The 12,535-nt window shown below is 35.6% G+C and overlaps 1 protein-coding gene across 1 annotated transcript in view; it reads left to right on the plus strand.

Moving 5' to 3' along the window:
* Positions 1-12,535, plus strand: part of DCDC1 (doublecortin domain containing 1) — a 392,688-nt gene that overhangs the window by 52,736 nt on the left and 327,417 nt on the right. Inside the window, exon 8 of the mRNA XM_019650696.1 lies at positions 10,755-10,848. Within this exon, the coding sequence (XP_019506241.1) occupies positions 10,755-10,848 (94 nt within the window). The remainder of the gene's footprint in view (positions 1-10,754; positions 10,849-12,535) is intronic.

Here is a 12,535-nt window from a genome sequence, read left to right on the forward strand (position 1 = left end):
AAAAAAAAAAAGATAATTCTAATATCTTCTTCCTACTTCAGTGGGTTGTTTTGCCTAGTGTCTTGGGGTTTGTACACCTCACTTCAAGCTACTTGAATGAGAAGAGAATACTCCCTTTTGTCACCTGAAGGCATCATATACTTATTGCAAGCAAAGGGCCTGCATTGTTTCTCAAAGTAAGGTCCACAGGACACTTGCATCAGAATCATCTGGGCTGTGTGGCCCCACTCCAAGCCTATTGAATTAAGAATCTCTTGAATGTGGGGGGCCTGGGAACTTGAATTTCAATAAACGTCTCCAGATGATTCCTCTTCGTCCCACTCAAGTTTGAGAACTCTTGTTTTGATGTTCTAAAAACTTCAAACTTACCAATTCATGGGAATCTTCATAGACTTCTTGTTCATTCTCCTATATTTTTCATGTGGTTTGACAGAACGAAAATAAGCTGTGTGACAGAGAAAACAGATTATAAGAAATTAGATCACTGTTTTCTTGATTAGAATTAGTGTGGGGAGTTCAGAAATCAGAAAGAGGAAAGAGTCTACAAATTAGGAAGGGAGTAGCAACTCTGACTTAGGAAAAATAAACATTACCTTAATATTTGCATGTAAACATATTTCATTTTTTTCCTGTTATTACTGAAAAACCATGTAAGTGTTGAGGGAATTCCTCATATGTATGACTTTCAAGATATAAATAAATAATAAACTTTTTCAGTTACCTTTAAACCGGAGGACAAACTAGACTTCTATGATGTGCACTTTTTGTTAATTTGAAAAATAACTCAATAAATCTAAACAAACAAAAAAACTTTAAGGAAATCTTCAAGTTTCAGGAAGGCCCAATTCAATTGAAAAAAAAACCACCTCAACATAATATCATGGTTGTGGAATGTTCACACACAAATCAATAACTATAACAGCAGAGATTTTCTCATTAGTGTGGGTAAAAGAATTTAGAGAACATTTTAAAAGATTCAAGAGAGCAACTGGAGTAACAAAATTTGATGAAGGATGCTCAACATGGATTCCGACAGGGGAGGTCATGCATAATTAGTATGTTGGAAGTTCTTTAAAGAGCTTTTTATGATAATTGAGGAAAAGCTCATTCATACTATCGTTATTTTAAAAAATTAGTCTAATGTTCATACTAGGTATTAATAGCAGATTAAAAAATATTAAAGCAGATTTTTAAAAATATAGACTTTGATCATATGGCTTATTCCTCAAGAGGCCACGGATAGCCAATTATCTTCAATGTATTTAATGGGAATTATAGAGTTATGCAATTGGATTATTTTAGAATATTATAAGTAATTATTCAATAGTCAGAATTTATTTTTTCTTGAATGAAATCTTCAGGAAAAATAATGTGGATTTCCTGAACTGAAATAAAAGCAAATGAGAATGTTCAGTCTGAAGATTTACTTTACTGATGGTAGTTAAAGATAGTCCTTAGCATTATGCCTTTTAACTCCCCTAAACAAGTAAGGTATAAACTTGGTATTAAATCTAAATGACAAAATTTATTTTTGTTTTTTATTAAAATTGTCTTACAGTTTTTATATTTATATTTTAATGCAACTAATTGTGAAGAACATATAACAATAATGGCTAAATTGAAGGTTTATTAAATTGGTTTCCATACATACCTTCCCATTAAAGTATCTTTGATGAACTTTATCTAAGTGCCGGATATTAGAATCACAGGATTCTATGAAATCATCTAATAAAACAACTCAGAAAACTAATGCTTAGAGAAGCTAACTGCCATAGCCAAAGTGGGTGAGCTGGAATAGCTAGGACTAGAACCCATTTTTGACTTCAAGAACAGTATTTTTTTTTCATGTTTGAGACTGCCACAAATATACTTTTTTCATAGATTTTACTTCCTAATGTGTCCTCACTTAAAAATGAGTTAACCATTAAAATAACGAGAGGCATCTATTCACAGTCATAACAGAATAACCAGTATCAGACTAGTCATTCCATTTTAAACAACCGAAAACTGGACAAAATATATGAGACAGCTATTTTTAGATATTAAGCATCAGGAATCACCAGACCCTAATACCTGAGAGAATAGGAAAAGTTGAAGTTAGTCATACAATTTACCCCATCTTTATACCTGGAGACATTTTTGAACTTGGCGTAAGGAGAGAGACTCCAAGAAAAACACAGTGGTCTCCACAAAGCTGAAGAGAATGACGTCAAAGTTCTGGGAGGCTACAATGGCTGGAGTTTGCCATAAAATGCCAAGAATGAGGGAGCTATTTGAAAAGTAGTTCCCAAAATTTGCCTAAGGGCCTCTTTGTGTCTTTGGCTAAATATTAAGTTGTTGACGCACATGCTGTATTCCACATGGCCTACCACAAACAACTCCCGGTGAAAGGACAACTGATGGGGACGTAAAAAAGAAACAACTATGAGAGTATACACAGGCTAAGGAGACCTTTGTGCTTTGACTAGTCAGAGGGGAGGGATTTTGTTGAACATTGTGAGGATTTCATGAAGACCCTAGAAGAGGTAATCGTTATCTAGGAGAAAAGCCAATCAATAGAAACAGATGCCTAAATAGAGTTAACAGTCAAGGACATTTCAAAAGCTATTATAAATATGTTCCAGGAATTAAAGAAAGACATGAATATAATGTGAAGAGAAATGGAAACTAAAAATAGAACCAATGAAAGTTCTACATGTGAAAAATACAGTATCTTAAATGAAAAAAAAATCACTCGTTAGGTTATAGAATTATATAGCAGAAGTGGCATATTAAAGTATTCAGAAGAAAATGGAAAAAGCTGAAAAAAACAAAGTGTCAGTAACTTGTGGGGTTAATATCAAGCAGTCTAATATATGTATACTTGGAGCTCTAAAAAGACTGGGAGAGCATGAATATATTTGAAGAAATGGCCAATATTTTTTCTGAGTTCATGAAAAATATCAACCCGCAGAGACACAAAGCTCAATGAAAGCTTAGGAAATGCAGCAGAATTAGAATTAGTAAGATCTGGAAGACTGTACTACCTGATTTCAACATTTATTATAAAGCTAATGTAATCAAGACAGGACACTTTTGGAATAAGAATTCACATGAAGACAATAGACAGCTCCAAAATAGAACCACATATATATGGGCAAATTATTTCTGATCATTCAAGAGGGGAAAATTGTTGGGAGCCATGCAGGCTGGCTTTACTGTAGTATAACTTGTTTTGCTTCTTGCTCCTTTTTGCACCTTGAGGATGCTTACTTAACCTTGAGGCATGTGGTGAGAAAGCCAGTTCCTTAGGAGACACACGGAGATAGAGGGCTGTTTGGCTTTGGGGAAGATAGTTTCCTGGGAAACTGACCCTCTACATTTTCCACTGACCTTCAGGTTTCTAGTTGGTAACTAATGATGTACTTTTAATGAAGTTATGCATATTCATCCCTTCTGTGTTACATGTACTCTGGGGGTATATAATGGGGAGGAAAAATAAACTCGGGGCTGGTTGCTGAGAATGCTTCCAGTCCTCCCGGACCCTCTTTGTCTCTTTGTCTCTTTTTTTCCTTAAACCTCGCCTACCCACTTCAGGTACTGTTCACTGGAACGCCGAGGCAGGACCCCGGCAGAAAATATAGTCTTTTTGACAAATATTGCTGAAAATTGGATACCTGTATGATAAGAAATTACTTCGATCCCTATCTCATACCACCACAAAACTTAACTTAAAATTGATTATAGATCTAGTCATAAAAAAGCGAAACTGTAGTAGTTCTTGGAGGATATCTTTACACCCTTTGGGTAGGCAAAGATTTCTTAGGACTAAAAAGTATGAACTAAAAACAAAACAAAACAAATCCCAAAAAAACACAAAATTAAATATACCTTATCCAAATTAAAAAGAAAAAAAATGTCTGCTCTTTAAAAGATAGTATTAATAAAATGAAAAATCTAGCAAGACTGGGAAGAAATATTCAGAAAATGCACTATAAAATTCACATTCAGAATATATAAAGATCTCTGACTCAATAGTAAGAAGATAAAGAACTCAATAAAAAAGTCAAAAGATTTGAACAGACTATTTTACTAAAAAAGACATAGAAATTAATCATAAGCATAAGCACAAAAAAAGATGCTCAACATTATTAATCATCAAAGAAATGCAAATTAAATCCACACTGAGTTGCACTACACATACATTAGAATGGCTAAAATAAAAGAGTGACCATATTGGTGAAAATCTGGAGCTACCGGAAGTCCCAAATACAGCTAATGAGAATGCAAAATGATGCAGCCACTTTGCAAACCAGTTTGTCAATTTCTTATAAAGAAACATACACTTACCACACATTCTAGCAACCCCTTTCTAGGTACAGTAAGTCCGTACTTAATGTCATTAGATTCTGCGACTTTAAGAGAAATGACGTAAATACCACCAATTTTACCGTAGGATAATTGATATAAATAAGAGTTAAGTTCCTAGGGCATCTCATTAACATTATAACAAAGCAATGTTGAACAAAATGATGTTATTTGGGGACCTGCTGTATTTACCCAAGAGAAATAACATATGTCAACACAAAGGCTTCTAGATGAATGTTCAGTAGCTTTATTCATAATAATCCCAAACTAGACACACCCAAAAAAGTCAATCAACAAGTGAATGGATAAATAAACTGTGATATATTTGTACCAAAGCATACTCTTCAGCAATAAAAAGAACAAGTATATGCAGAGGGTGCCAAAAAAATGTATACACATTTTAAGAAAGGAAAAAACTGTATTAATTGTAATACTCAATATATACCGATAACAAAAGATCAATACAAGTCACTTTTGACTTCTGCAATCACAAGAGGTGCTTAAAGTGATTACCATCCGCGTCCAGACACTTCTCATTATAGTGAACTACTGTTTGAGCATAGATAACATCTCTTAAAATGTGTATAAATTTTTTTGGCACCCCTGGTATATTGTGATAAATGGAAGAAGAGAGATATAAAATAGTACATGCTATATGATTCCATTTATATGAAACTGTAGGACCGACAAAACTATTATCTACTGACAGAAAGCACTCAGTGGTTGCCTGGGGCAAGGGGTCCGGAATTGTGATTGGGAAAGAGCGTGGGGAATTTTGTAGAATAATGGAAATAATCTGTATCTTAAGTGTGGTGGTGGTTACACAGATACATTTTCCTACATATATTGAACTGTACACTTAAAATAGATAAAGTTAATTTAATGTGAATTATACATCAAAATAGATTTGAAAACAAACAAAAATAATAGATTAGAACTATAAAAGTGTAAAAGTAATCTGTGCTACTTATGCTTAAGAAGAGGTCAGTTAAGGATAAAATATCCAAGAAGTATGTATTAATAGGTAATTTAGAAAATCTCTGGTTATCTACTTCTCATTCACATTTTAATAATAAAATGCCAGAATACCTACATATCAAATTCACAAGAAAAAATTGCTTTTACAGATCATAGTCATGTTCATTGCTAGTAAGAAAAAATAACTAGATTTGGTGTGCATTCTGTCACCTACTTTTATGAGAATAAGAGAAATAACACCCCAGTAACTTTGTCTCCAGGATTTATTCAGAAAAGTAACTTTAAGCCACTTAATAAGATGGGTGCAAATTTAGTTCAAGCTCCTGGCATCTTCACATTAAAAGAATGATCATAATTTTTATTATAAGTCATTGTAAAATGTTGGTGTTAGCAGAGAGTTATGCCATGTATATTTCATTACATTTTAATTCTTTGAAAATTTATAATGTATTTGACAGTCTTTCAGTTAGCAGGAAAAAAGTCTGTAAAAACTGATTCCCTTTCTCAAAATATTCATGATAGATTGTAGTTCTTTTCTACTGAACAAGTACAATTAATTGCCAAAGGTGAAATATTTTTAGTAATCCAATGAATTAATTTTATAATTATCCATTCATTTTCAGTTTTAAGCTTGCTGAATTGCTCTTAAAATTCTTCTCTAGCTTCTTAATTAAATGGTTTGCTTGTTAAATTTAAATAGTGAATACTGTTGTAATATACAAATACTCATTGAGTTAGTTGAATCAGTGTTTCTCATTTGAGGAATCTGAGCCAAAAACATTTTTTTTCTATTAATTAGGATGACTTTAGCTGCAAATAACTGAAAAATCCTGATTTAAACAGACTTAAGCAAAAAGGATGTAAGAAATCCAAAGGCAGAGGAGTTCCAGGCATGGTCTGACAAGATTCCAGTTATGTTCCCTATAATTTCCTGGATTTTATGTTTTTTTATATGTTGGTTCCAGGGTGGCTGCTGCATAGCCAGGTACAACTTTGTCCCAAGGCAGAAAAGGAACATCTTTGTCCTGTGACTGAAGAAGCCTTTCCCAGAAGGGCCCTTCATATCTCATAGGCCAGACTAGAGTATGTGTTCACCCAGAAACTGACAAGGGACATAGGACCACCATAATTAACTTAGATCAATCAAGATAATTGTAGCCTTCCTTGCATCAAAAAGGGGTAAGGGTGAACCCTTAAACAAAATGAGGAGAGCGAGGATGAGGTAGAGAATGGACATTGGGAAGGCAACCAAGAGTACTGCTATCAATGTGAAGAGGCTTTCTGATTTTATTTCCTAAGGACAGTACAAGTTCAGTGCTCTGGTACTAAAATGAATTCGTTTTATTTGAAAAAAATTTTTCTAGGATTACACATACTTTAGTTATAGCATCATTTTATAAAATTAATCAGAACCTTTATTTGCTAGGTTTGTAAGGCTCTTAATAACAATATAAAATTCATGATGAAATGAGTGTAAATTAGATATATATTAACTTTCATTCATTCACAAATATCATTCATTAATTCATGATATTTTTATGACTACTGAACATCTGCCAAGCACCTGGATAGAGTGGTGAGTGAGTCTAGCCATGGTCCTGTTCTCACGGAGCTTGTCTAGTGGTAGAAAGAGACATGTGTAAAATAGTCACAGTATTAAAGGTGGAGAAGATGGCACAAGAAAGTCTTCTGAGAAGAAGCAAGCAGGAATTGTTTGGGTACATATCGAGGATACTGAGGATGGTAACCTTTTCATGCAGGCAGCACAGCATATGCAAAGACTCCATGGCAGAGCCAACAGGGTGAATTCCATGAACTGAAAGCTCAGTGTATGAGGAAGAGATTAGCCTGGTATGACAAGTTAGGGATTTTTGCCTTCCTTCCATCCCCCAAAGGGTAGTAAGGAATCATGTAAGTGGTTTTAGTTAGGAGCGGAAGAGAGTATAACTAGATTTATGTTTCTGAGATCACTTTGGTGCTCAGTGAAGAACAAATTGGTTGGGCCAGGTAAATGCAGAGAATCTATTAGCTAACTGTTGCCAGAGTTTTGGCGACAGGTGATAATAGCTTGGACTGAGGTGTGGTAGTAGAAATGGGGGAAAATGGATGGATTTCTAAGATGTCTAGAAGATAAAATCAACAAACCTTGAGTACGTGAGATGAGGGACAGTAAGGTGTTGAGGATTTTATAGATGACTTTGACGTTCCTAGTTTGCACAGCTGGTAGACATAATAAGCTGGAGGTTAAAAGTATGTAGATGGAAGATGAGACATTGGGGCACTGATTAGATTAGATTGCCTTAAGAGAACTTACAGGGAGGCAGGAAGAGGGCTAGGACTGCTGTTGAACTCCAGTGAATGAACAGAGGAGGGTGAGCCTATGAAGAAGAGAGAAAAAGCAGGAGAAAAATTAGTGCGTTGTCATATTGCAGAATTCAAGGGAACAAAGGGTTTAAAGAAAGAGGAAGTGGTCAAATGTTTTTCAGAAATCAAAATAAATGGGAGTTAAGGAAATGTCCTTTGGATTAGTCAACGTGGTAGTCGTTGGTAATCTTTGTGAGAGTTATGTGAGGAAAATGATCCTGAGAACCAAACTGGAGTGGCCTGAAAACGAGTGGGAAGAAAGGAAGTGGAAACAGAGAGATGTAGTTGTGAAGAGGAGGAGGAGCCAGAGGGAGACATGGGGCAAGGGAGGATTTAATAGTGAAGATAGGAAAGGCTTGATCATGTTTAAGTGCCAGTGGGGAAAATCCAGCTGAGGAGTAGTTGAACATCCATGAGAGAAAAGAAATGATGGATAATATATACTGCTTTAAAAGCTGAGAGCAAACGTAATTGAAAGCATAGGTGGGATACTGGCCTTCGATAGGAAGGGAATCCTATAATTAGAGGGGAAAAGGGAGGATAGGTGTAGAAGTAGGTAGTCTTGTAGCTTTGGTAGCATGAAGACGAAGCTTCAGTTTTCTCTCTGATGTAGGAGGTATTGCTATCTGCTGAAAATAAAGAGGGAAATAGAGGAGGGGAGGCTGGTCAAAGACAAGCAGATGGTTTGAAATATTCATTGTGGCGAGGGAAGAGAGATTTGACCAAAGGAGTGACATAGAAGTGAACGGGGCAGTGCTGAGGCAACACTGACGTTGGTGACCATGAATAATAGTAATGTTGATGTGTGTTCATGTGAGTGACTTTCTCCAGGAGCACCAGGCTTCTAGGCGTGTGCACAGAGAGGGGATAGTAAGGGTCACCCAGAGTGAGGCGTTTTGTGACGAAACTTATCCATGAATGAGGAAGAATGACTAGAGTGAGGAAAGATGGTGGACTTGAATGTCAGGGTCCTCAGGCAGACAGGGTTTTTTTTGTTTTGTTTTTGTTTTTTTTTATTTAATGAGAGGGTTGGGGAGAAATTATCTAGAAATAGTGTTGTAAGTAACACCACTTTCCCAAACTTGAGATTGTATGATTTCAGAGAATAAAATCCCACCACTTGAGAGGGCCTTTGGGAAATTAGTGAATTTAGGAGAAAGCCCAGTTTCTTTTAGGAGAAGTGAGGGTTTAGTCAATTTAGTTGATTGGGGGAAGCATTTTCAGAGTGCACAATGCAAAGGTTTTAGACATGGATGAAGGAGTGGAAGCTAGTGTATAAAGGAAAAGAAAACAATAGAACGTTATGTGAATAATGATGCAGTAGGCAAATGTTTTCTATAAAGGGCCAGACAGTAAATAATTTTGGTTTTACAGACTGTAAGTTCTCTTGAAACTACTTGACCCTGTTGTTGTAGTGTGAACTTTGCCATAGGAAATATGTATATGAACAGTGTGGCTGTTTTCCAAGAAAATTTTATTTATGGGTACTAAAATTTGAATTTCATATATACTATGAAATTGTGACAAAATATTATTTTTCTTTGATTATCTTTTTAACAATTATAAATGTACAAACAGTTCTTGCCCCACAGGCTATACAGCCGGAATTGCTGACCCCTTCTGAAGAAAGCAAGTGGGGAGATGTAAATTGGGGTTTGCACTTCTGGGCATTGATGCATAGAAACATGTTAAAAGATATCAAGGTTCTTTCTCTTTGAGGAGGACACCATTGTTGGGTCTGATGGCTTGTTGACTTGGTTCACTTGGCCTGCAGTGATGTTGAGCTAATACTCTCTCACCTGGACTGGGGTAGTGGCAGATTAAACCCAGAAGTTGTAGGCTGTGTAACCACACCACCTCCATAGTGGCTATTTCAGAAACTGAAAACTTTGCACAAGATGTGCCAGGGGCAGGGATGGGGGGTGTGGGATAGAAAGGCTGATGGGGTTGGGTGGGGAGGGGCGGCAGGAGTGGAAGAGTGGATGTGCCTCCCAGAGCTGTAAACAAATCAGTTAAACTAAAAAGAGCTTGTGGAAAATCTCTCCCCAAGTGCTTGTCAAGGAGAATCTGGTTTTCTGACATGATAGTTTTAAATTTCACTATCAGAAGGGTTCTTTACAAGCTAACCTGTAAGAAATTAACAAAATGTGAATTTTTAAAAGTAATATTTTATTAAGCTTAACAGGTACAGATTAGTGGAAATGGTATTTTAATTAACCTTAATATTACAAGAAGATGGCACCATTAAATATTTTTCAGTTGTGAATTATTAGAAAGATCTTGCAAGTAGAGGCTTCATTTCAGGGCTTTTGTTAGAAATTTATATTGATACTAATTCATACCACTGATGCTTTACTCTGAGAAATGATTACTAAAGGTTAGCATTGCTTAAACACTGCAAAGATCTTTTATCCTGAAAGTAGGGGAGAATGACAGTGTTGCTGATGCATTATTAATTTCTAGTATCTGGTTTTCTAATGCCACTTTATAAACTCATTTAACTCTTAAACCTTGGCTTTCACAAACATCCTTACTGAAGTTTTAGCACAATGAAAAGACGAATCTTTGAGTTAGAAAGCCATGTGATTTTCTTGACTGATTTTTTTTAAGACTCAAAGGCAGCAATATTTGAAATAATTTTTGAAATCATTGAAATTTTAGTTGAAATAAATGGGACAATCTTTAAATAGCTTATATTTTACATAGTTTAATTGGTAAATTGATATTTAAGCCTTCACTAATAACTAGGGAATATAATTTGTATCAAAGGGCTTTCTTGCACTTTTAAATAATAGATTTGCAATATTAAGAAATTGAGACCAAAACATAAAGAGTGGAAATATCAAGAATGTGGGGAACCTAAGGAGGAGGCTGCACCTGTTTGGGGTCTATGGGACCAACTGTAGATCCTTAATAGCATTCGGAGATGATGGGCAGGGAAGAATGTGTATTGAATTATCTCCCTTAAGGATTTCTGTTGTTGAGGGCAGCAGTGGTATTTAATATAGTCAGAGCTCACTGTGATACTGTGATAAATTATTTCTTGTTGTTTTTTTCCTGTGTAGGTTTTAGACACTTGCACCATAAGAATGAACCTAAATTCACCAGCCAGACATCTTTTTGATTTATATGGCAGAAAAATTAAAGATATTTCCAAAGGTGAGTGGCACAGATTTTGTAAAGGCATTTACATAATTTTGTTTTGACTTTATGCATTTAAAAGGAAAAGATAATAAAACAGCTTGATTATAACATGGATAATATGTTTTTCTTATACAAAGGGAAATCATGAAAGGGCATTAGGATCTTGGAAATCTTTTATTTCAGCATATTTTAGTCCATTTGGGCTACTACAACAAAAATACCAGCCTGGGTGGCTTAAACAACAAAGATTTATTTCTCCATGTTATGGAGGCTGGGAAATCCAAGAGCAGGGTACCAGTAGATTCAATGTCTGATGAAGGTCTGTTTCCTGCCTGTTAGACGACTGTCTCTTCACTCTGTCTTCTCACTGTGGTGGAAGGGGCGAGGGTGCTCGCTAGGGCCTCTTGTGTAGAAGGACACCAATTCCATTCAGGAGGGCTCCACTCTCATGACCTAATCACCTTCAAATACTGTCTCATCGGCGATTAGGTGGGTTTTTAAAAAGATTTTTATTAAAATATAGCTGATGTACAATATTATATTAGTTTTAGGTGTACACCATAGTTATTCAACATTTATTTACCTAAAGAAGTGATCACCATGTAAGTCCAGCAAGCATCTGACACTGTACCACGCTATCACAATATTACTGACTCCATTCCCCAGCTGTACATTACATCCCCATGACTTACATGTTTTATACCTGGAAATTTGAACATCTTCTTTCCCTTCACCACCCCCCCCTTTTACATTTTTCAATTACAGTTGACATTTAATATTATTTTATATTAATTTCAGATGTACAGAATAGTGGTTAAACATTTATGTAATTTAAGAAGTGATCCCCCTGACTGGCCTAGTACCCCCCTAACACTATACATAGTTATTACCATATTATTGACTATATTTCCTTTACTTTACATCCTTGTGACTATTTTGTAACTACCAGTTTGTATTCTTAATCCCTTCACCTTTTTCACCATGCTGTTTAACCCCGCTCCCATGTATCACCCCGGTAAATCTATACCCATCTGATGCCATATATAGTTGTTACAATATTATTGACTTTATTCCTTATACTATACCCTACACCCCCATGACTACTGTGTAACAACCAATTTGTACTTTTTAATTTCTTCCCCTTTTTTCCACCCACATCACCCCCCCCCCATCTGGCAACCATCCAAATGTTCTCAGTATCTATGCATTTGTTTCTATTTTGTGTTTATTTTATTCTTTAGATTACACACATAATGAAATCATTTTGTCACTAGGATTAGGTTTTAACATGAATTTGGGGGGACACAAACATTCAGTGTACAGCACAGAGCAAGCTTAGGTTTTTCCAAAAATTGGTGGGTATTTTAACCTTAGTAAGCCATACTTAATAAACAAAAGTAATTGAAAAAATGAGAAGTTGTGCTACTGTATATGCTCAGAGATTTTAAAATGCCTTGGTTATAATATAATATTGTATGTTAGCTATAATTTAATAAAAATCTTTAAGAAATGTTTTGGTTAACTTCTAGAAGTTTTTCAAAAGTTATAATATGTGCTTTAAAACAATTTTATTGTGAGGCCAGCCGAGTGGCGCGATGGTTAAGAACTGACTTGGGACGCCAGAGGGCCCCGGTTCGGATCCCACATATGAGGGCCAGTGACACTGCCCTCCACAGCTAAGATGCTGAACAACAGCTCAACC

This window comes from Hipposideros armiger, unplaced genomic scaffold (genome assembly GCF_001890085.2).
Source record: "Hipposideros armiger isolate ML-2016 unplaced genomic scaffold, ASM189008v1 scaffold_145, whole genome shotgun sequence".
In the NCBI taxonomy this organism is placed as follows: domain Eukaryota; kingdom Metazoa; phylum Chordata; class Mammalia; order Chiroptera; family Hipposideridae; genus Hipposideros; species Hipposideros armiger.